At 38.8% G+C, this 26,621-nt stretch overlaps 1 protein-coding gene across 6 annotated transcripts in view; it reads right to left on the bottom strand.

The window, feature by feature from the left end:
• Positions 1-26,621, bottom strand: part of PCCA (propionyl-CoA carboxylase subunit alpha) — a 365,469-nt gene that overhangs the window by 137,583 nt on the left and 201,265 nt on the right. For 4 of the 6 annotated variants that reach the window (NM_001444590.1, XM_084981107.1, XM_084981108.1 and 1 more), the window contains 1 exon segment: positions 17,385-17,493. In NM_001444590.1, coding sequence (NP_001431519.1) covers positions 17,385-17,493 — 109 coding nt within the window. 6 annotated transcript variants of the gene reach the window in all.

Below are 26,621 nucleotides of genomic sequence, written 5' to 3'. Positions count from 1 at the left end.
GGATATTGGTCCTCAGTTTTCATTGTGACATCTTTATCCATTTTTGGTATCATAGTAACACTGGCCTTGGAGAATGAGTTATGAATTTTCTCCTTTTCTGCTTTTTTTTGGAAAAGTTTGTAAAAGATTAGTATTTATCAATATCTTTCTAAATACCTCACTGAATTCACCAGTGAAGGCACCTCATCCTGGGTTCTTGTTTCTGGGAAGGTGCTATTGACTAATTCAATCTTTTTCGGTTTTCTATTTCCTCTCGAGTTAGTGTAGGTAGCTTGCCTTTTTCTAGAAATCACTCCATGTTATCTAAGTTACATAACTTATTGGCACACAATTGTTCACACTGTTCCCTTATAATCCTTTTAATCCCTGTAAGGTCAGTATGTATAACCCCTCTTTCATTACTAATTTTAAATATTTGAGTTTTCTTTTTCTTTTGGCCAAGTCTATCTAAAGCTTTGTCATTTCTGCAAAATGACGAGAACCAAATTCTGATTTTACGGATCTCTACTGTTTTTCTATTCTCTGTGTCACTTATTTCCTCTGCAATCTTTAATATTTTCTTCTCTCTGCTTGCTTTGGTATTAGTCTGCCCTTTTTTTTCTAAAGTGGAAGATGAGATGACTGATATAAGATCTTTTTTTTAATATGTGTTTACAGTGTTGTATTTCCCTCTAGCTGCTCTCTGGTTTAGATTCATCCCATAAGTTTTTGAATGCTCTGGTTTTAACACACTTTAAAACATTTTCTTATTTCCATGAATTTCATCTTTATCCTATTGGTTATTAGGAGTTGATTTGCACAAAGTTGTGAACTTCCCAAATTTCCTTTTTTGTTGATTTCTAATTCCATCCAACTGTGGTTGGAGAACACATGTTGTATGATTTCAATCCTGTTAAGTTTATCAGAGCTTGTTTCACCTTGGAGAATGATCCACGTGCACCTGAGAGGCTGCCAGTTCTGCTGCTGCTGAATGGACGGTTCTATAGAGACATCGACTAGATCAAAATAGCGCATAGTGATGTTCAAGTCTTCTTCTTCCTTGCTGATCATGTGTAGTCGTCCTATCCATTATGGAAAGTCTCCAACTAAAATCGTTGAACTGTTCATTTCTCCTTTCAATTGTCTCAGTTTTGCTTCATATACTTGGGGACTGCATTTATTGGGTAACACATATGTTCAAAATTGTTATAATTTTCTCATGGATTGACTCTTTTATCATTATCAAATATCCCTCTTTGTCTCTAGTAAAAATTTTTGGCTTAAAATTATGCTGACTAATACTAGTATTATTAATAACAATGATACTGGTTTTACAAATTTGGTATGTCTGGTAATTCTATCCGTTGCCTTCGGTCTATTATGCCTTTGAGTCAAAGAATATCTACTGTAGAAAGTATATAGTCTGATCTTGTTTTTTATCCACATATCAATATCTGCTCTTGATTGTGTTATTCCATTTACATAAAATATACTTCCTCATTAAATAGGATTTATATCTAGTATTTTACTTTTTGCTATGTCATATCTCTTTTATTCTTCTATTCCTCCATCGCTGCCTTCTTTTGTTTAAATAGATATTTTCTACTGTACCATTTTAATTCTCTTGATGTTTCAATTACTATTTTTTTTTTTTTGTCTTTTTAGGGTCACACCCATGGCATATGGAGGTTCCCAGGCTAGAGATCGAATCACAGCTGTAGCTGCCAGCCTACACCACAGCCATAGCAACACAGGATCCGAGTCACGTCTGCAACCTACACCATAGCTCACTGCAACACCGGATCCTTAACCCATTGAGAGAGACCAGGGATCAAACTTCTGTCCTCATGGATACTAGTCGGGTTCATTAACCACTGAGCCACAATGGGAACTCCTCATTTACTATTTTTAAAAGCTGTTTTCTTAGTGGTTACCCATAGATTACAATTAGCACCTCATATTTAAACACTCTAGTTTGAATTAATACTAACTTAATTTCAACAGTACACGGAAAATTTGCTCTAGCATAGCTTCGTTTTTTCTGCCTTTTGTCTCCTTATTGTCATACAAATTATACCTGAATATATTATGTACCTATCAACTTAGAATTATAATTATTGCATTATGCAGTTCTTTTCAATCATAAAAAAGACACAAACTAAAAATAGTTATACTCTTTAATATTTACTGATATCGTAATCTTTAACAAGTATCCCTTATTACTTCATATGTATTTGAGCCTCTGTTTAATGTCCTTACATTTTACCTGAAGAACTTCCTTTCATATTTCTTGTTGGGTAGGTCTGCTAGCAATAGGTTCTCATGGGCTTTGTTTACCTAAGAATGTCTTATGTCTCCTTCAAGATTAAAAGATAATTTTGCTGGATACATTTTTTTTTAATTCTTCAGCATTTTATATATGGCATCCCGTTCTCTTCTGGATGCCCTAGTATCTGACGAAATGTGAGCTCTTACTATCATCAAGATCCCTTTTACATGATGAATCATTTTTCTCTTGCTGCTTTTAAGATTCTTTTTGGTGTTTTCTGTTTGTTTGTTTTTGTTGTTTGCTTTGGCCGTTGTCTGCAGCTTGCCAAAGTTCCTGGGATAGTACAGCAGAAATTGGCACAACATTATAAATCAACTATATTTTAATTTAAAAAAATACAAGTTAAAAAAAAAAAAAAAAACGTTCCCAGGCCAGAGATTGAACTCAAGCCACAGCAGTGACAATGCCAAATCCTTAACTGATAGGCCACCAAGAAAACTCCTCTTGTTGGTTTTGGACAGTTTGACCATGAAGTGTGAGTGTGTGGATCTCTCTGAGCTTATCCTAACCTTGGAGTTTATCAAGCTTCTTAAATGCACAGATTAATGTTTTTCACCAAATCTGGGATGTTTCCAGTCATGAGTTCTTGAAGTATTCTTTCCACTCCTTTATCTTTCCTCTCTTCTCCTGCTGGGACTCTCAGCATGTATGTTTTTTCCATCTGATGGTGTCTCACAGGTTCTGAGGCTCTGTTCATTTTTCTTTAGCTTTCTTTCTCTTGCCCACACTGGAAAATCTCAATTGACATATCTTCAGATTTGCTGACTGCTTCTTCTGCCCTCAAAACGACTGCTGAGTTCCACAGGGCACTTTTTCATTGTAAGCACTGTACTTTCATCCCCAGATTTCTTATTTGCTTTTTTAAAAATTCTTTTTATTGATTTTTCTACTCATTAAGATATAGTTGCCATATTACTCCTTAATTCTTTTTTTTTTCTTCCTTTTTACAGCCTCACCTACAGCACATGGAGGTTCCAAGGCCAGGGGTCGAATCAGAGCTGAGGCCTACACCACAGTCACAGCAACAATGGATCTGAGCCCCATCTGAGACCTACGCTGCAGCTTGCAGCAGTGCCGGATCCTTAACCCACTGAGCGAGGCCAGGGATCCACCCCACACCCTAAGAGAGACAACGGAGGATCCTTAACCTGAGGGGCCACCATAGGAACTCCCCTTAATTCTTCATTATCGGGTTTCCTTTGGTCTTTTAAACATAACTTTAACAGGTCACCTTCTTGGGCCGTTTCTATTGACTTTTTATGCTGTGAATGGGGCATATTTGCATATATCTTTGCATGTCTTGTAACTTTTTACTGAAAACTGGACTTTCAGATAATGTGGCACAACTGCAAATGAGATTCCTTCCCTTCACCAGGACAATCTGGACTTTTCCTCTAGCAATCTTCAGAGCTGATAATTATCTGTTTAATATCTATATATCTCATTCTATTTTAAGCATCCTAAAAGGCAGGGACTATTTTGTTATGACTCTAAGCCCAAGAATCTTATCACAAGGAGTACTATTGTTATTTTGGATTTTTGGAATGATCTAATAACTCCAATGTTGAAGGAAAAAATTTATAATTATTTAAATATATATTCAGGAATTTATTGAAGGAAAGTGACTCTTATAAATTAGATGGTCAAGACACTGGTCCTCTAAACCCATGTTATCTAGATTCGGGGCCAACAGTTATACATGAATATTCAAGATATGAAATCAGTCTGACACAAGGTGAGAAACAAGAAATTCCAAAGAGCACTAAATCATAATTTTTTAAAGTGAAATAAAAAGATGGTTTAGAAGAAAAAATAAGCAGCTTAATTCAGAGTTTTTCTACAGATTAATACGAAAACTTCAGTGATTGTAATGGAATATAAAGTTACTTAAATAAATATTAGTCTCTTTTTAACATAACAGTGCTTTCATACAGCATGGGTTACCTGTCCCTGCCTTTCCTTTTCTTACATTTCTTTATGTTTCTTAGAATATTTCAAATTTCATAAAATTTACTCACAGAACAAATTTTACTGAAGCTATTATTTGGGATAAAGATAAAAAGAAGAAAAGGCGCGTCTATAGATAGAAATTCAAATCTATTCAATTCAAAGAATCAAGATCTAAACACATGTATTTTCACGTTCAGTAACACGTAATATACATTCATGAACACACAGAAAAAAAATGTTACTGAAAAACGAAGTAATGTCTTCAAAAAATACATTTTTTCCATTTGTACCAATTCCATTACTCTAAATTTTTATTTAACTCACTGACAAATCTCTCTAAACCTTTAAATTTTTTTGAAACAAGGCTAAACATAAATACACAAATATTTCTCCATTACCTACAGAAAACTGCCTTATGTAGATCAACTCACTTGGATTTTTAACAACCTTTGAATTACATAAATTAATTATTTGGCATTTTATTATAAATATAGTGATAGTGTTGATTTAGTTTCAATTCAAAAATCATATAAGACATATCCAGAGTTCAAAGTATTTAAGGGGGGTTAAACAAAATGCAAACATTTAATGCAACATTAAGCATGTGAAATAAAAACTTGATTGCCTAAAGAAAGCATGCTATGCTGTTACCCTGGTGACAGGTTAAAAAAGGGATTGTGAGCTGAATAGCTGTATGATATGAAATTAAAATGTTTCACATTGAACAATCCAGAATGAATTGGGAAAGGTTAGAGTCGAGGAGAGAGAAATCAATTCTCCAATGGCAATGGGTGAATGGGAAAGAAGCATGAATAGGATTTGCCAGTGGGGTGCAACAGCTGCCAAATATCCTGCAGCCAAAGAATTACAATAATACTGATGAAGTGTGCAAGAGCTTTTGGAATCATTGCAGGGAACAGAGAAATTCTCCTACAATAATGAGGCTATTCTGTCTTCCATTCAGCTCTTAGAGTAGAATGGGGAAAAAAAAAAGAAAAGAAAAATATCTTAAAATGCAATATTTAGCAAAAAGAACATAAATATGAGATCTTATCCACTTAATCAATATTCTGGGCTTAATCTCTCACAGTCTTCTAAACCATCCAAGACTTAGTGATATTAAGTAACTAAAAACATCATAATAGAGATATTAAAAAGTAAAGCAAGCTTAAAGGATGATGATTGAATTAACATTTTCTTCCCTCTTGGTAGGGGATTTATTTGCTCAAATGAAAGTTGATATTTCCAAAAGGATAGTACAGTTAAGTATGCTTGTGAACATAACACAAAGCACTATTTTTTATTATACACTTAGTTAACAGAACATCAATTTCACTGTCATAATGAAGTAGTTTATCTGAGAACATAAATGAAGCAACTATGTATAAAAGTTGTAATTTGTTGTCAGATATGTAAATGCGTTAATAATTTGATACATCCTTTAAAATTCAGAAATACTTAAGTAAAAGAGTCAATGTACATTGTACAAAATACTCTCCCTTGTGAATTATTTTCACATGGCTGCTTTTTTCTATGTTTCTCTCCCCAGTTATTCTTCATTGATTATGATCCCATTTCAAAACCTTAAGCTTATATCATCTAATTGAAAACTTAATAATGGGTGAATGAATTATAAATCTAAAAACCAGGAAAGGATACCCTTTTTTTTCATAGCAAGGAAAGAAATAAAAAAACAGATAATGGCACCTATCAGGTAAAAATCACTAAAAAATTGAAGCCAGATAAGGAAAGAAAACCCAATACAAATGTAGACACGATGACTGCAGTTCAAGGGCATGTACTTTCCCATCATGCTGCTGTGACTCAGAGTCTAAGGGAAGACAGGCGCGGAGCCAGTCACCATACTTGAAATGTACGTTTGACTTAGTATGAGCTCAACGTGGTGGGTATACACGGACCGGAAGGAATCCTCAACACACATGAACGTGACATTTTTAAGACCCTTTCAGACAGCAGTCTTCTCGTCAGCATCACACAGGCCGTAGTGAAGACGTTCCTTTTCCTGAGTCTCTAACCTCTGCTCAGATGTAAAGAGAGAAAACAGAGGGATAAGGAGAAAGTGAAGGGGTCGGCCTCAGGCAATTCAGGGAGGACCGCAGCTGCAAAAAGGTTTCAGGAATCATCCACTCTCAGACGAGGAAAGCGAAGTCAAGGGCGGAAGGGTTTTGCACAAAGACCTGCACCGCCCGGAGACTTGGTAGGGGCGCTGGGTCAACATCCTGACCCCTGACACCTCACGCTGCGCGTCGCCGGCTGGGGCGACCACATCACGCCAAGCGCTCTGACACCTCAGCGTCAGGGAAGGAGCCCCAAGACCTGAAGATGGAATAACTGCCCAAGCCTGACCAGGTGACCAGGAGGGCTGCCACAAGGAAAACCAGGCACCGGGAACTCGGTGCGCACACCCACCACGTTGGCCAGGCGCGGGCAGGGCCGCCGCCCTCCGTGCGCCCGGGGCGCGGGCTGCGGGCACGATGCCAGTCATTTCCCCACACGGACCAAGCCGAGAAGAGCAAGATTTTCTACTGTATGTTAGTTTTTAAAGTACTGACGTCATATGGTTCTTGAAAACCACTTTTTCAAAAACTAATACAGAGAAATGTTGACAACATAATGGTATATAACAAAAAAGTAAAGAGAGAGAGACTGACGAGTCGAATGGAAAATCAAAATAAGGCATTATCGGTATGTACACAAATACAGAAGCCCTAGGAGCAGCCGGTACTCACAGTCTCCAATTTTTCTTTCCACACCTTTTTTTTTTTTTTTTTTTTTTTCGCTTTTTAGGGCCTCACCCACGGCATATGGAGGTTCCCAGGCTAGGGGTCAAACTGGAGCTACAGCTGCCGGCCTACACCACAGCCACAGCCAGATCAGATCCAAGCTGCATCTGCGACCTACACCACAGCTCATGGCAATGCCAGATCCTTAACCCACTGAGCAAGGCCAGACATCGAACCTGCAACCTCATGGGTGCTAGTCGATTCCATTTCTTCACCTTTCTTCCTGAACCTCCATCAATTCAACTTTAAGCACCACTTCCCACTTGACATTCTTGCAAACTGCTCATCACATGTGACCACCACACTGCTAAATTCAATGGTCGACAGTCATTCTTACGTGACTGATTTCAGCTGAACACGCTTTCTCCACTAGGTTCTTGAGCTCCGCCCCCACCCACTTTCCATCCGTCTCCTCTGCTCTTCCGTCCAGCTTCCTCTGCTGGATCCACCTGATCTTCCCGACTTGTTAAGCTGGAGTGCCCCGGGGCTCGGGCCCAGGACCTCTGCTCCTGCTCGTACCCCTCTTTAGGCATTTACAGCACTGCAGGCCCAATGATCCTGCCAGTACGCATGTCACATCAAGCTCGGCTTTGCTGAAGACCGTGCGATGGCTCCCTATTCCAGGCAGAGTAAAAGCTTCGGTCCCTAACAAGACTCCATCGCCACCATTCTATGGCTTGCTTCATCCTCTCACGGTGTATTTACCTCCTTGTTATTTCTCAAACAGGCGGGGCACACGTTGACCTCATGTGCTTGACTTTGCCGTCTCCTCTGATTAGAAGGGTCTTCCTCCAGACATTCACGAGTCACTCCTTCCCTCCTTCAGGCCTTGGCTCTAACTGTGAGCCTTCCCATCCCGCCACGCACTGCCCTGCGATCCAAATGAAAACGGCAACGACCCCACCATCCACACCCAGGAGGCTCTACTTCCCTTCCCCGTTTGGTTTTCCACCAAAATATCATCAGTTGACGTCCTGTATCTGTTTATCATCAGTGGACATCCTACATCTGCTTTGTCACAGCCTTCTGACATAAACCACGCACAGAAGAAAGCAAGGCTAAGGAACCCAGAGAGGAGGAGCACCAGGGGAGGCACTCAGCCTTCTCCTCCAGTTCTCTGGGCCTCCAGTTCAGGATGCGGTGAGGACTGCGCCACTTTGAATCAGGGTTTCTGTTACCTGTACCCAAAGGCATCCCAAGTAATTCAGGAGGTTATATGACTGCCCCTTTTGAAATCAAGTAAAACGTTATTTTAATGAATTTTTAAAGTTGAGGAAAAATTATGATGAAAGAAATACAAGCACCAGAGGAGTCAAACTCATAAAACAGAAAGTACAATGGTGATTGACAAAGGCTGAGGAGAGAGAGAAAGGGCAGTGGTTCAAGGGGCAGTTTCCAGTCCTATAAAATGAAAAAGTTCTAGAGTTCTGCTGTATGTTGTTCATATAGTTAGCACTAATGAACTGTACAATTAAAAATGGTCAAGACTGAAAAAATTTACACTGTTTGTTTTAACCATAGTAAAAAAAAATATACCTATCATTGGTTTCTCTTTAGCCAATCAGTAAGAATTTAGAAAAAGAGAAAAAGATGCCACCGTTATTATCCCAACAATCTAGGAATAATAACACAAAAATATAAACTATCTAAGAATAAGTAAGAAATGTAAACTTAGAATAAGAGAAATTACAAAGCATTAATGAGAGAAACAAAAGACTTCCATAAATGTCATATAGTTTTTGAAAAACCTCAATATTTGATGTCTATTTTATCCAAATTTACTAGAATTTTAGGGCAATTCTAATATCAAAGTGCTTTCAAAGCTCAGCTAGAACAATAAATTTTAGAAGAAAATAATAAATTATTAAATAAGAACAAAACCCAAACTTCTAAATTCTAGGGGTTTTTTCACTAAACCATAGGATGGATTTATGTAACATAGGCACAGCTAACTTACATGTACGTGGTGTGTGTCGGTGTGTGTGTGCATGCAGGTCACAGAAGTGGGAGAGAGGCGGCAGCAGGAAGAGCGCCAGGGTGAGAGAGGGGATGGGGAGAAGGGGTGGCGGTGGGGGAGGAGGGCGAGCACAGGGGAGCAGAGTCACCATTACTGACGACACCACTCCCCCAGCTGCCCACCCCGGCTGTCGAATTCATACACTGACGTCTAGTGCCCGATGTTACCGTATTTGGAGGCGGCGGCTGTGGGAGGTAATAAGGTCATGAGGGTGGAGCACTCATGAATGGGATCGGTGCCCTTAGAAGAAGAGGCCAGAGAGCTAACTGCCCTCTTTGCACCATGGGAGGGTACACGAAGCAAGCTTTCTGCAACGCAGAAGAGGGCTCTCACCAAAGCCTTGGACCTGGACTGACCTTGGACTTGCAGACTCCAGAGCTGTGAGAAATAAATGTTTGTTATTTAAGCCGCCCAGTCCATGGTAATTAGTGACAGTGGGCCACAATGACTCAGATATTCCTGTATATTTTCTGTCTTGTCATTCTTGGAGTTATAAAGAGATAGTACTTTATTTGGGAGCAGGCTGGAATATTTAAAAGTAAAGTAAGCTACCTGAACGCAAAGAAAAAACTCATTTCAAAACACACACATGCTGTACAGTGGGAAAATAAAAAAATTAAAAAAAAAAAAAAAAAACCACACACAGAAGTGAATTCCAACTGGATTAAAGAGTTAATGTTGCTGATTTTCCCACTGGTTTACATACAAAAAAAGTGTTTAGGATTTTGAACACATTCCCTGGGCAATGGTGAAAAGAGCGAAGGGTGAGAGAAAAGGAAGGAAGCAAAAAGAGGCACACCAGCAATAACAATATCTTCAGCTAAAAAAAAAAAAACAACAAACTTTTCTAAACCCAGAGAATCAACATTTACTTTCAAAACCTTAAAATAGATTTAATATGCAAAAAACAGATAACACTGCCCACATCCGCCTCGGCACGGCTTAGCCCTCAGAACGGACACCTAAAAGGGAGACAAGGGCTTGCTGTGAGCCACATCCCCTGCCAAATTCCTACCACAGGCAGAGCAACCTGGGACTGCAAAACAGCCCTCTGCTAGGGGAAAGAATGATTTGGGTACGAGCCCTGCTACCACCAGGAAACTGGCCTGGCTCTCCCTAGAGGTGACAATCATTGTGATAATAAATTCATCAGACAGCTTAACAGAAAGATAATAATCATGGAACTAGGAAAGTAATAAGCATACAAAAGGCTGGAAGACACACCGCATAACCACAAAACCCAACAACAGAAAGCAAGAGATGCAGAAACGACCACGGGGACCGGAGGAAGTGGGGAATTGAGAGAGGGCGCGTTGGTGTCCTCACTAGTGACTGGGAAGCTCTGGATGGCGGAGGTGGACTTGAACCAGAGGAAAGTGAGAAGTGGCTCCGGCTCAGGTGAATCCTGACCTACGAAGAGCATTTGGAACAAAGGAAAACAGGCATTTTGAGGAAAACTGAATGAAAGACGACGGAAAGAAACTAAATGGTTTCCCTCATTAGATCTTCCTCCACTCATTAGCAGTTAGTGAAACAAAATATTACGCCAAACCATAAGGCCAACAAAATATTAGCTTCAAATAACATGAAGGGATGGTTGAACACAACTTTTAAGGATTCATTTCTGTCAATAAAAGTATTTAAGAATGATTACAAGGAAAAATAACTCCATATTAAGATAGGATGTACTTATGTAAAAACTTAATTCATTTTATGTACAGTCATTCTAAGAAAAATTGTTATTGTTTCTGACATTAACGTTTCTTTTTTTCTAAAATGTGCTATCTTTTCACTATCCAAATACCACGGGTACATATTATTTAAGGCTTTTTCCAAGTCATAAATGATAAAAGAGTAAAACCCATGGAGAAATTGGGAAAATAAGAGCAGCAGCCAAAACAAGCAGCACAAAGGAAGTGCTGCAGGCTACTGGGTTTGGAAGCAAAACAGTACACGAGCACACCCATGACAGAGCAGCTGCAGCCACGCCTGGAGGCTGACGCGCAGACTCCATTCCCTGGGCATTAATGGAAACACAACTACGGAGAGCCAACCATCTTATATCAGCTCTGCTATGGGGGAACCTCTTTAGCAAATAAGCAAAAGTAGCGTAGATTCACTTTGCTTAACAAGATCACGCTTTGCCCAAAAGGCCAGTATATTTTGTTAGTTACAGTCTTTGTTGTTATGGTGGCACCAGCTTTACAATAAGCTGGCCTACTACATCCATGTTAAGTTAAATAGAAAACAAATTCCCCCCAAATAAAATAATTGTTATATAGGTAACAGGGGCACAGTTATCTATAAAATGAACCTTAGGCCTACGTATTTTATTAATGTAACTTTTTCCAACTTCTAAAGGGCAATGAATTCAATAGTAATTTAAGAGGAGGTGGAATCTGTAGGAGGCACCAGGAATTTGTCTCCCCATCCAGACAACAATCACACTGGCAGAATCTGTCTGACGAAACTCTTTTGGAACTCTGGAGAACTCCAAACTCTGTAACTTTCAGAAGACTTAGGTGATAAATTGCATTAACTTTTGGGCAACTTCAGTTTAACACGGGGGCAGCTATTCCATCCTCCTGCCCCCAGGGGCCTGGCAGGCAACCGTGCATCTGCTCTGTATGTTCCTTGCTGGACCAGCTTGTGGAAACCAGAGCAGGCAAAAAAGAACCTCTCCTCGAAATAGTGGGGATCTGTGCTCTGACTGCTCATTGCTGCTTCTGATCAAAGAGGTGCAGACAGAAAGGCAAACAGCCACTGTTACTGCACTGCCCTCATTGTTGCCAGCCAGTCCACCTCTGGAATAAGTCCAGTAACCCTCAAGTACCCTCTACATTTTTTTTTTTTCCCTTTTCAGGAGCCAGACCTTAAAGGCTAAGACATTAAAAAACAACTGTATATACAAGGAAAATCAAAAAGTGACTGCACATGCCCAGGGAAAGGCTCAGAAAAGATCCCAAGAACAACTTAAGTTCATACTTCAGCCTGATCCTTGGCACAGAGACAGCCTACAATAATCAAAACACAAAAATGCTCCATAGTGGCTCAGCAGGTTAAGGATCTAGTGTTGTCACTATTGTGGTGCAGGCTGGATCCCTGGCCCAGGAATTTCTCTATGCCATAGGCATGGCAAAAAAGAGAGAGAGGAAAAAAAAAGTTATAAAGACAAAAAAACAAAACAAAAAAAAAAAAAAAAAAAAAAAAAAACCCACTAAACCCTGGGGAAGGATAAGAATCTGATTTTCAAAGTTACCACCTTACTAGATTCAAATGTTGAGTGTTCAACCAAAAATTCACAAATCATACAATAAAGTATGGCCTATTGAAAGAAAAACAACAACAACAACAGAATACATCCCTGACAAAGGCCTAATGGCACATATACAAGACAAAGACTTTAAAGCAACTATCTTAATGATGCTCAAAGAACTAAAGGAAGATGCAGACGAAGTCAAGAAAATGTAAACAAAATAAAAGCATCAGTAAAGAGACAGAAATCCTAAAAAGAAATTAGAAAGAAGTTCTGGAGCTGAAATGAAAACTCACTACAGTGATTGAAAGGCAGAAATAAGGGAACAGGAGAAAAAAAAAATCAGTCAACGTGAAGACAGGACAATAAAATCATCAAGTCTGAAAGAACAGAAAGAAAAATGATTGAAGGAACGTGAACAGGGCCTAAGGGACCTGTGGGATGCCATCAAGCCAACCAATGCATTCATCCTATGAGTCCCAGAAGAAGGAAGAGAAAGGGGCAGAAAGAATATTTGAAGAACTAATGACTGAAATCTTTCCAAATTTGATGACAGACAGGACTATAACCATCCAAGAGGCTCAACAAACTTCAGGTAAGATGAACTCAGAGACCCACACCAAGACACGCAATTAAACTTTCAAAAGCCAAAGACAAAATCTTGAACAAGAGAAGCCAATTTTCAAGTACAAAGGGTTCTCACTAAGATGATCAGATTTCTCACCAGAAACTTCGGAGGCCAGAGGCACTGGGCTGATATAGGCTAAGTGATAAAAGGAAAAACAAAAAACGATCAAACAAGAATCCTAAATACAGCAAAACTGTCCCTTAAAGGTGAGGGAGAAGTCAAGACCTTCCCAGATAAATAAAAGCTAGGCGAGTGTGTGACAACTAGACCTGACCTGCAAAAAATACTTAACGACGTCTTGCGGTGTGAAATGAAAGTACCAAGAGGCCCCATGAAGAAATAAACATCTCAGTAAAGGCACACACACGGCCAGTCATACAAGCCAGTGTTACTGAGTAATAGCTTGTAACTCCACTTTCTGCTCTCTACATGATCTAAGGGCCTAATGCATTAAAAAAATTTTTTTAGAGTAAAAGCTACTAGCTAGTATTATTTTTAACTTTGGCTGCAAACTCCATGTTTTGTTTTCTACATAATTTCAGAGACTGATACAGTTAAAATAACTATTTACTTATGGATCTCAACAAAGATTATAAAAACCTAATTCTGTGATATTGACACCTGCATTCAGGCAACCACTCATCTTTTTTCTCTCTTTTACATTTTTGCCCTTCATAGAAATTTCAAATGAATGAAATTGTACGTTAGAATAGTCTACTTTAAAATGTTTATTTCTCTTAGCATGATTTTCTTTTTTTAGGTTTATGCATGAACATGCATGTATCAGGACTTCATTCCTTTTTACTGCTAAATAGTATTCCACCGTCTGAAAGCACATTTATTGACACACTCACCACTTGATGTACATTATTCTAGTGGGTGCACAGTGGTGTAGCACTGTGATTTTAACTTTTATTTCCCTAATGATTAATAATGTTAAACATCTTTTCATGAACTCATCTGCCATTCATATAACTTCTTTGAAGAAGAGTCTACGCCAAATCTGTTTTGTTGGGTTTTTTTTTTTTAATTGGGTCATGAGGCTCATTTTTGAGTTGTAAAAATTATTTATACGCTATAGATTCAAGTCCTTTATCAGACATACATTTCTGAATACATTCTGCGATTTCTTATATTATTTTATGACAATTTTGATGGTCTCTTTTGAAAAGCAAAGTTATTTTGCATATGTTTTAAATTCTCTGTAATAAAAATTTTAAATGTGCTTTCAAAGACTTTTGAATAAAGAGAATAGTCACAATATAATATTAAATTTTTTAAGAAAAGTAGTTTCAAATGATGCAACTGACAAGGGCTTACTCTCTAAAATATACTAGCAACTTACACAATTCAAGAGCAAAAAAGCCAGCAACCCAGTTGAAAAATGGGCAAAAGACCTGAATAGACGTTTTTCCAAGGAAGATGTACAGATGGCCAACAAGCACATGAAAAAATGCTCAGTCAGCATCACTGATTATTAGAGAAATGCAAATCAAAATTACCACTAGATACCATCTCACACCACTCAGAATAGCCATCATTAATAAGTCCACAAATAACAAATGATGGAGGGGGTGTGGAGAAAAGGGAACCCTCCTGCACTGTTGGTGGGAATGTAAGCTGGTACAACCATTTGGAGAACGGTATGGAGGTACCTTAGAAAACTATACATAGAACTACCACATGACCCAGCAATCCCACTCTTGGGCATATATCTGGACAAAACTTTCCTTGAAAAAGATACATGTACCCACATGTTCGTTGCAGCACTATTCACAATAGCCAAGACATGGAAACAACCCATATGTCCATTGACAGACGATTGGATTAGGAAGATGTAGTATATACACACAATGGAATACTACTCAGCCATAAAAAAGAACGACATAATGCCATTTGCAGCAACATGGATGGAACCAGAGACTCTCATACTGAGTGAAGTAAGTCAGAAAGAGAAAGACAAATACCATATGATATCACTTATATCTGGAATCTAATATACGGCACAAATGAACCTTTCCACAGAAAAGAAAATCATGGACTTGGAAAATAGACTTGTGGTTGCCAAGGGGGAGAGAGAGGGAGCTGGGGTGCTTGGGGTTAACAGATGCAGACTACTGCTTTTGGAATGGATTAGCAATGAGATCCTTCTGTGCAGCACTGGGAACTATGTCTAGTCACTTATGATGGAGCATGATAATGTTAGAAAAAAGAATATATGCATGTATGTGTAACTGGGTCACTTTGCTGTACAGTGGAAAATTGACAGAACACTGTAAACCAGCTATAATGGAAAAAAATAAAAACCACTATATAAGAAATTTTAAAAATTAAATATAATAAAATTTTTAATAAAAGAATTCAAACTATATTTCCAGTATAACTCTAAATACATACAACACATATGCTACAAGTATGTATGTGTGCATATGTATATATAACTATATATACACACATACATACTTGTATATATGTAGACACACACACACGCATGGAAAGGAATTATATCAAAATGTTAGAAGAGATTGTTGTAGGACTACAGGTAATTTTAATTTTTTTTCCTTTTAAACCTTTTTGAGATTCTTACCAGAAATAAGTCAGCACTATCTGAAAACAACTTGAATACATTTCTTTTTCTTTTTCCTTTCTTTTTCTTTTTTGTCTTTTTAGGGCTGAACCCATAGCATATGGAAATTCCCAGGTTAGGGGCTGAATCAGAGCTGCAGCTGCCAGCCTAAACCACAGCCACAGCAAGACAGGATCCAAGCTGAGTCTGTGACCTACACCACAGCTCACGGCAACGCTGGATCCTTAACCCACTGAGCAAGGCCAGGGATCAAACCCACATCCTCATGGAAACCAGTAGGATTCATTTCCACTGTGCCACAATGGGAATTCCAAATACATTTTTAAAGATCAAACCAGTTCATCATGAGCTACACTCAGAATTTCTGAAATAAGATCTAAATAACATCTGGTGGTAAAGGAATAAGGATAAGAAATATCATATTTATCAAAAGAATAATAAAAGTACTATTAATACAAGGTAGGATTCTGGTTTTAAAGCAAAAGCTTGGATCTCTCCTACACACATCCCTTCAAAACAGCACCGTCCAACAGAGCTTGATGGAAAGAGAACAGTGATGATGGAACTGGTTCTTTCTACTACCGAACACAGTCGCCACTGACCCTAGCACAGTGGCTACAGAGCACTGCCAAGGTGGCTAGTGACTACACTGATACCGACACTGAAGTGAGACTGAGAAACTGAGTTTTAATCTAACTTAATTCAAATAGGCACACATGGCTCATGGCTTCCACACCGAAAAACACAACTTGAGGGGGAAAACAAACCTACCAGATGACTGGCCTTCCAGTCATTCAGTAATTTCTGGAAATCCTATATCCTTTCATGTCTCCTTAGATACTCACCAAATCATAACTTTAAGAACGATCATACATCGAGCTTCTTGTACTTTCTCTTGCGAATGATAAACAGATGAAAAGTACCACTTGGAGATTTTCTGAGTAAAACCACATTAGCCATGAATATATAGCCTAAGCCCAGCTTAGTTTTTCTTGTACCTTATTCTTCAGAGGTAATTTGAATTTCTGATTTGCCCTCTTAAGAGCTGCTTGGTCACCTGCCTTTTTCTCTTTTTTTTTTTTTTAATCTTTATTCTTCCTCTTAAGGAAAAGCAAAAATAAAGGAAAAGGAGTTGAAGTAACACAAGTGTATTAGCAGCATCGCTCTAGCAAATAATGGATTGCACTTGCTAAAACAGGATTACTCTAGCAAGCCACAGACATTCATAACAAATAATCTTGTCACTTCGAAGCATGAATGTGACAATGATTTTGTTTTTATTTGTCCGGGTATAAAAAAGGTTTTCCCCTTTGTTTAGGTTACTAGGATGCTTAAAAAGTATATGTAGGGCTCACAAATAACTAACTCAATCTGGTGTTTATTCCTTATTGTATCTTAGAAACAAGTTTCATATAGATAGACAGATATAGATATACATACACACAGACATATTTTAACTGTTCAGATTAATTCCTAAATTTTAGTACTACAACACTTCACAAAATGTTCTTTAAGATTAACAGGGTAAGAAAATAGAAATAATAAATACAAATTACTCAGAAAAAATTTCCTATACTTTTTCAGACTACCTTCCCCAGTCATGTCCAAATTAGAGGGGTCAAGATCCTTCCTTTCTTTCTGAATTGAAAACATTCATTTGAACAAAATAGAAGCAATTTCATTTTAAACAGAATAATCTTATTATATTTCTCCAAACACTCATAAGATCCGGAACTGAGATCAGGCAGATCTTTTATTACCTATTTCCTATGCAGATTATTAAATCATCTATATTTTTCTGCTCACTTATTCTGTTGAAAGTGATGTAACATACCTTGAATTTTCAGGTTCTTGAAAACGTTGTGCTCTTAATTGGGACGCCACAAATAAGGACGATGCAATTGCCAATAACTGGTTTCTCTCATCCTCTGTTAACTTGTGTCCTGAGGGAAACCCATCAATCAATCATCAATCAGTCACATACATAATGTTAACATTTATGCTTCTATCTTATAACGTTATTAGTCATTCAAATAAGGATTTTATCAAGCAGCTATGATTACAGAGCTAGTATTGAACCAGGTACTGGGCTGGGCCAGGGGAAAAGGAGGGAGCAATGCTGTTCAAATTAAACAAAACTCTTGCTCAGTTTATAGTCCAAATTGGGACGTTTATAGTCTAATTTGGGAAAGAAGATATTAAACAGATGCACAGAACAAAACAATTACAAGTAAGGAAACCATACTCAGATCTCTAGGAAAATCTTAGGGCTCTTCCCATCTGTTTCTCCCAACCCCAAATTTTACTTCTAAGGAGAGCGAGGATAAAGGGGCAAGCAGAAAAGGAGTGCTGCTGGAGTTCCCGTCGTGGCTCAGTGGTTAACGAACCCGTCTAGCATCTGTGAGGACGTGGGTTCAATCCCTGGCCTCGCTCAGTGGGTTAAGGATCCAGCATTGCCACGAGCTGTGGTGTAGGTCACAGACTCGGCTCATTTCCCGCGTTGCTGTGGCTGTGGTGTAGGCTGGCGGCTACAGCTCTGATTCGACCCCCTAGCCTGGGAACCTCCATATGCCTTGGGTGCAGCCCTCAAAAGACAAAAAAAAAAAAAATTGATGGAAAAGGAGTATTGCTGGTCAAGGACAGTGGCTAGGCCATGTTTCCTAGTCTGAAGGATTAAAAGAAAATAAATATGTCATACTCTTGCCTCTATACTTGCAGTCCCGGTTTTAATCCCAATCAACCAAACAACCAAACTTCTCTCTCCCTCTTTAATTCACTGTTCTTACCATAACACCACTGGACCTGGGGCAGTGATCTGGCCTGATAAGCCAAAGAAGACACCCCGGTCTGGCTGAGTGCTATGCAGCAGTGAAATCTCCTCTATCTAAGTAACAATTCCTCAAAAAGTGTTAAGTCAGACAGAATACCCCCTGGAGCGCTGGGTAATCCCACCACAATTTCTAACACTATTTATTTACCCAGTGCAGTACACAATAATAGAGTTTATTTCATGGAATAGTATGGGCAATTTGAGTGCTAGATTACCAGCACTAAGATGCTACTTCTATAATTCAAAAGAGAAAAAATGATCAGGTAGTTACTTAAACTTACGGGAAAGAAATGAAGTAATTCCAACATTATGTCCTAAAAAACACTCAAAAGAGAAATAAGACGGAGTTCCATCATGGCTCAGTGGTAACAAACCTGACCAGTATCCATGAAGACACAGGTTCAATCCCTGGCCTCTCGCTCAGTTTGTTAAGGTTATGGTTAAACACTGCTGCAAGCTGTGGTATAGGTCACAGATGCAGCTCAGATCCTGCATTGCTGTGGCTGTCGTGTATGCCAGAAGCTGCAGCTCCACTTCAACCTCTAGCCTAGAAACTTCCATATGTTGCACTTGCAGCCCTAAAAAGTAGAAAAAAAAAAGAAAAAGAAGAAAAAGAAAGAAAGAAATAAGCCTAAAGATATTAATAATATTCTGTTTAGAATATAAAAAGACGTTTCCACCGTGGCTCAGTGGGTTAAGAACCCAACATAGTCTCTATAAGGATGCAGTTTGATCCCTGGCCTCTCTTAGTGCGTTAAGGATCTGGCATTGCTGAGAGCTGTGGTTTAGGTCGCAGATATGGCTCGGATCCCACGATATAGGTGCGGCTGTGGCATAGGCCGGCACCTACAGCTCTGATTTGACCCCTGGCCTGGGAACTTCCATATGCTGTAGGTGTGGCCCTAAGAAGATGGAAAAAAAAAAGTCTGGCATGGGGCCCAGTAATCTGCATTTCTAACAAGCTTCAGAGTGATGCTGAAGCTACATGCCTACAGATCTCACTTCTAATACAAGGGTTTTAGACTCATGTTTATCAAACTGTATAATACAAACCACTTAGTAGTTGATGAAACCAGTTTAGTGGGTCAGACCAGCAAGGCAAGTTATGAGAGTACTTTAGGCAGGCTATTTTTCACCAATGTGTATATATCCCAAGTCATGCTATAAAATACATTTGTTCCAGTGGTTCACAAAGCAGTCACTAATCTAGACACATCCATACATCACCGAAGGAAAAAGGCAACATATATGGGAATCCTTACAACCACAAGATGCTGAATCAGTGTTTCGTTTGGCCTAATAAATTATTAGCTGCACTGACTCACACGACATTTAGAAAGGAGGCTCCCAAGTAAAATCAAACATCTCACAGGTAAACTGACATAATGCATCACAACTTTAACCTTTTTACTGATACTGGGACAGATTCTCAAATTTTACCAATGATTAATTCTCAAAAAACCCGTCTGCTAAAGACTTCACGACTTCTGCAATTCAATGAAATTTGTTCCTACAATTTTTTTTAAAGAATCTCAGGTAATTTTAATAGACAAGTGCTGCAAAGATCAGCTCCTCCATTCTCCATGCAGCGCAGCTGGCTCTCCTACAGCCCTGTTACACAGATGGTAATATCTGACCTACAGAACTCCTCCGATACAAGAAACTGAAAAACTATTTTGAGGATTTCTAAATCATTAGCAGTGGCTTCTCATACTGAGTCAGATTTATTCTTTGTGACTTCCACCCATTGAATGACTTTTCCAATTTAAGTGACACCAAGTAATTCTATTCCCTCCTACATCTGTACATCACCAACCTAGACTGCAGTCCGGCATCATAACGCTCATTAAATAAAGCAATTGTTATCTCCTGACCGTTCTTGGGGCACTCTGACCAAGAGAAAAAGGGGATACTCAAGTCTAAAAAGGCAATGAGAGTCTTTCACAACCAAGGGGATCTTACCCTTTATATTATACTTTTTAGATGCAGGGGCTTCACAACATGTTTTAATACATGGAAGCCTATTTGCCTCTACATTTCATCATCTTCTTATCTGTTCTTGGAAATCTATGATTACATAAAAACTTTTAAAATCACTTATGTAGTGAGTCTTGTGAGTCTAGCCAGAATTATATAAAACCTGTGTATTAACTTGGGAAAGCTTGGAGTTCCCGTTGTGGCTCAGCGGAAACCAATCTAACTAAGTATCCATGAGGGAATAGGTTCGACCCCTGGCCTTGCTCAGTGGGTTAAGGATTCAGCGTTGCCATGAACTGTGGTGTAGGTCACAGACGCGGCTCAGATCTGGTGTTGCTATGGCTGGAACCTCCATATACCGTTGAGTGTGGCCCTAAAAAGACAAAAGACCAAAAAAAAAAAAAAAAAAATTGTGGGAAAGCTTGTTACTCATATACTACTGAATCCCCTAAACAGTAACAGTAACGGATTTTTTTTCCCACATGTTCAGATTGTGTTTCTTGTTCCTTGACAAGATTTTTCAGCTGTCTTCATATAGGTTCTATGTCTTCTCTATTAAATTTTTCACTACAGTCTAACAAAATACTATGGCTAATGTGAATAGATTTGTTTTTTTTCCCATTTTCAGTTCAAGCTGACTTTCATTCAAACAGTCACTGACTTGGCCTACTTTCCTTTTTGAAAAGGAACGACAAATTCCACCTTGCCAAATTTGCTCATTAGACCTAGTTTTTGTAGGATTTTCTGTGCTTTCTAAGAATACGATCATACCAGGGGGGGGAAAAAAAAAAGGACTTTTGTCTCTTCTTTTAAAAATATTTAGGAGTTCCCATCACAGCTCAGCAATAACAAACCTGACTAGCATCCATGCAGATGCGGGTTCAATCCCTGGCCTTGCTCAGTGGGTTAAGGATCTGGTGTTGCCACGGGCTGTGGCTGTGGCGTAGGCCAGCAGTTGCCGTTCAGATTCAACCCCTGGCCTGGGAACTTTCATGTACTGCAGGTTCGGCCCTAAAAAACAAGAAAAAAATAATTTAGACCAATTACTTCCTTTTTTTAATCCTCCAAAACAATGCTTAATAATAATACTAATTGTATAGTAGAACTCATTTTGTTCCTAATTTTAAGGGAAATGATTTCAGCACTTTATCATGTAAAATGATGTTTTTTAATTAGTTTTCAATAACTAGGCTTTTATCAAATATAATCAGTCTGCTTTTATTATTGCTTTATTTGAAATACCTTATTAAAAAAGAATTTCATTAGAAATTAAAAACAAAGCCTGAAGCTCTAAATGATGTCTATATTCTCACTCCAGTGGGCACTGGAGGTCAAACCTGTCAATGCACTTTTGTGATGAGCCTCGGTAAACCTCATACTATTACCCACCCTCACTTGCATGGCCCAGTTTTTAAGAAGCCTGATCTGTGTTCTCCTAGGTGGTTTTAGTCCTACATATTAGTCTATTGGGGGTCGGGGGCAGCACATCCGTGGCATGCAAAAGTTTCCAGGCCACGGATCGAACCCAAGCCACAGCAGTGATGACACTGGATTCTCAACCTGCTGAGCCACCAGGGAACTCTATTTTTAATCCTCATTTTGTTCCCTTTACATGTAGCATGGCATGAAACACTCCTGACAGACATCTGGATCCTGAGCCAGGCACGTGCTCTCGCGAGGGATGCGGCTGTGTTGGCTGTTGGCTTCTTGGGTGGGGTGCCTGTTGAGATCATTTCGTTGGGAGATCTTCGGGTAATCTCTCTAAGGGCTGGTTAGACTTCTCAGAGAAGGTTATTCTGCTCTTGCACCTGTTACTGTCTGGCTGCTGGGGCTCTGGGAACCAAGTGCAGAACCAGGCTGGGGACAGGTGTCACCACATTCAGTGTGGCCACACTCACTTGCTCTCTCCCCAGCTCTGTCTGGTGTTTCCTCAGTACAGAGACTAGTTCGTTCTCTACAGGGAAGAACCTCGAAGCAACTGCCAAGGTGGAGAACACAATGTCACTGTGTTTTGAAAAGGGAGGTAAAGGATATGGAGAAAAATATTCCAGAGATTTTAGATCACTATTCCCACTTTTGGGAATGTTCCAACTTACTGGAATTAGTAATTACTGAGATTTCTGAAGGGTTCCACAGTGACAATGAGTTACTTCTGAGTATTTCACATTGTCAGTTTAGGAATCAACATTTTTTAAGTTGCTAAGTCAATTAAAGGATCACCTTTCAGATTCTCATTTTCCAAAATTCTATCACCTCGCTTTTTCCTTGTGGGCCTGTGTCTCTGAAACACTCAATTCCGTGAGTTTTGGGGTGAGGAAAAATGTGCATATTTAAACTACCACCTTTACCACAACTGGTTAAAGTAGTTTCTTCAGTAATTTCCTCAAAAAGGGTATATATGATGATACATTTCTGAATTTTTATTTTAAAACGTCTTTTTCATATTGACAATGCAGGTCATCTTAGCTGGGTATAGTACTCTTGGAGAAAGGTCCTTCCTATATAGCAGACATTTAAAGTTTTTCTTTTTTCTTTTTAAAAAATTTTTATTTATTTATTTATTTATTTATTTATTTATTTGGCAAGACTTTAGCATGCGGAAGTTCCTAGGCTGGGGCTGAACCCATGCCACCGCAGTGACCCAAGCCACAGCAGTGACAATGCCAGATCCTTAACCAACTGTGCCACCAGTGAACTCCTAAAGGTTTTCTAATCTCCAGTTTATAGAGTCTAAAGGTGATTTCATTTTACATTCTTCACACATAATTTTTTTCTTTCTAGAAGCATTAAAAAGTTTTTTGTTCTTGATATGCCTAGAATGGCTACATTTCTTCATTAATCCTCTCTGAAACTCAGTGAGTCTTTCCAATAACATCTGAAGGTTTTCTTAAGCACAGTAGGGGGAAAAAAAAAAAAAAAAAAACCCCTCTACTATTTCTTTTAAAAATAGCATTTCATTGTCTCTTTTATTTTCATGAAATTCCTATTCTTTTACATATAAAACCTCTTGGCTCTTCTCTCCACATCTCTCATCATTTCCTGTATTTCATCCTCTCTCCCTTTTTGCTACATATTTTGAGATGTGGATTGATTCCTTGGGTCACTACAATTTGGTTCTTAGCAGTAATCATCCTTTTACTTTTCTGAAATATTGTCTTTATTTCTAAAACTCCCAGTTTTTAGTTCTCCTCTAATTTAATACCTGTAAGTGTTCTTATTATTTTTCAGACTATTTGCCTCCCAAACTTGCAGGTCTAAAATTGAGTACCGCCTGTCCTCAGGTATTCTTCTTGGTCTTCCTCCCTTGATGGGTAATCCTCTTCCTTTGTACGCAAATGGTTCAGTTTGCTCTCAAAAGTCAGGCCAAAGTGTTAAGACAGTGGCTTGCTGGTAAATGTTTAACAACCAACTGGGGTGTGGAGGAAGGAGAAGTGCCCCAGTGTGCAGCAGTTGCCAATTTCCTTATGGTAAACACTTTCTCCAAGGCTGATTTCAAACTACAAACATCATATCAAAGAAGATGGATTAGGAAGAGGCCCTCCTGAGGCAGCACCTAGGGAATGGAGTCTTGGGCAGGTGTCTAGTCTATGCCACCTCGTCCTTGAAGTCATCCTTGATTCCCCAAATCAGAACTGGTTTCTTTTTTCTGTTTTCAAGGCACTTTGCTTATTTTCACCTTTGCATTTATTTTATTCTTCCTGTAGTATAGTTAGTGCTTTACATGATTTATTTCCTAGTGATATAACCTTCCCAAGGACAGGGAAAACAGATTATTTGTTGTTGATTTTCGTCTAGAGCCTACACCAACTATTTGTTGAATGACTTTAACGACTGAATTCTTAAAGGCAACACTTCAGTCGTGTATTATAGTGCCACTTTGAAAGGTATGGAGATACTCGAATAAACTCAGAGAAAAAAAAAAAAAGAAAGAAAGATGTATGATTAACGGTGAGTTTCCTGTATTACATCACAGTTTTCTAAAAATTCTGCAACTTTTCTAAAGAGAAAGATAATTCTAATAGTTTTTTTTCTTTTTTTCTTTTTTTTTTTTTAATTTTCCCAAATAGTTTTTTTTTCTGATGGGGCTGGTGGTTCAAGTGCAGCAAGGCAGCAGAGAAATAAGTCTAAAATGTTCACTCTAGACTAATTAGTGAGAATGAACTTTAATGACTGAATGGATGACATTAACGACTGAATTTTTAAAGGCAACACTTCAGTCATGTATTACAGAACCACTCCAAAAGATATGGAGATACTTGATTAAATTAGAAGAAATACTAGCTCTTAAAATATCTTCTTCATTTTCCTCTTTTTTGAAACCAAGGTATCTACTTCTCTAGTTTCTATTTATTTTTCAGAATCAGAGGAAAATACCTTCTCAACATCAGCATCTAGAAAAGCTGACATGAAGAACAAATTCTTGTGTATTCTATTCTTAAATCTTCAACTGTGTCTAGGAGCCTTTAGTAACACTTTCCTGGTCTCCAAATAAACTTGGGATAATAAACATATATGCCGGAAAAATTTAATGCTGTAATAAAAACAGGCACTTGCTTGTGAACAGTGCTTGGATAGCTGGACAGATGGGAAGCAGATGGGTAATCCCAAAGGGGCAAAATGACCCAGCCTCAACATATGGATAAAATCCTGGATTAACTTCAGTTGCCACTTCCTGCTGTCTCTTTCAGGCACATATATCAAACAATCAAAGATGATACAATTTAATACATCTAAGACCTGCTCTGGGGAAAAATTGGGAAGGAGAAATAGAATCATCTGAAGAAGAGGAACAAGAGCTAGAGGCCATTCAGAGAAGAAGGAACTGCCATGAAAATAATATGAAGGAGTAAAATAAGCCATAGACATTAAGAAGGGCAAATATAGGTGTGTGCTGTTAACGTCCTTATGGGTAATCTGACAAGAGAAAAGCACACTCTGAAAACTTTTGTAACTTATGAATTTGAACCAGAGCACAACGGAATGAGTACCAACACAGAAGTTGGAAACTACCTCCAACTTCTGACCTTATGACATTACTGGTCACTTAGCAGTCTCTGGGGTTTGGGTTCCTCACATGTAAAATGAAGGCTGAGATCAAAAATTATGAAAGGCCCTTCTAACAGTTTATGACAATTTCAAAATTGTTACGCAAAAGCATAAGAAAGAAAAATACAGTGTCTGGGCTGACAATTCCCTGCCAAAAAAGAAATGTAAGATATTACGTTTCTTACAGCAAACTGCAGTTCTAGGTTTTAAGAAAATTTCTGGGGAGTTCCCGTCATGGCTCAGTGGTTAACAAATCCGACTAGGAACCATGAGGTTGCGGGTTTGATCCCTGGCCTTGCTCAGTGTGTTAAGGACCCGGTGTTGCTGTGAGCTGTGGTGTGGGTCGCAGATGTGGCTCCGATCCCACATGGCTGTGGCTCTGGCGTAGAATGGAGAACATTCTCAATTGCTGCTAAATGTACACCTCAGAATAACCAACTCCGATTAGAAAATGCTCCATTTTCTTCTCCATGGTTGTGGACTATAGCACCGAATGTGCGTAAACACACATATAAATGCAAGTGCATAGATATAAATACCCATGCACACATGCAGTATGTTTGTTCTAAAGGTTCCCTTAAGGAGTTCCCATCGTGGCTCAGTGGAAACGAGTCTGACTAGGAATGACGAAGTTGCGGGTTCGCTCCCTGGCCCTGCTCAGTGGGTTGAGGGTCCAGCGTTGCCGTGAGCTGGGGTGTAAGTCTCAGACGTGGCTCGGATCCCACGTTGCTGTGGCTCTGGCACAGGCCAGTAGCTGTAGCTCGAATTAGACCCCTAGCCTGGGAACCTCCATATGCCATGGGTGTAGCCCTAAAAAGCAAAAAAATTTAAAAAATAAAGGTTCCCTTAGGTTTTAACCTGTTGCCTCCTTCTACCTGTTTCATGTCATATCACCTGCATGGACATGTCGGTCAAGCAGGCATAAAGCATATGGAAATTTGGAGTCCACCTCACAACTGACCCGAACTTTTCATTAAAACTTCACAAAGGACAAGAAGCTAAAATGTTAGGAGCAAAATAAGCAAATTTGAACATGAACAGTGAATTAAAAACAGTCAAGGTTCTCATCCATACTGTGGACAAGGTTCTTGTCATAAATTCAACAAATACGTATTTCATGTCCGTTTCAGTGGCTAGAGATACAATAAAGAGCAATAACATAAGAGGTTCCTGGCTTCATGAAACCAACACATATTAATGAAATAATGACACGAGTAG

This window comes from Sus scrofa, chromosome 11 (assembly GCF_054392235.1).
Source record: "Sus scrofa isolate SSC_HxYL_T2T_F1_AM1 chromosome 11, Sscrofa_HxYL_maternal_Yorkshire_Landrace_v2.0, whole genome shotgun sequence".
NCBI classification, from domain to species: domain Eukaryota; kingdom Metazoa; phylum Chordata; class Mammalia; order Artiodactyla; family Suidae; genus Sus; species Sus scrofa.
This window is presented reverse-complemented; position numbering and strand designations above follow the sequence as displayed.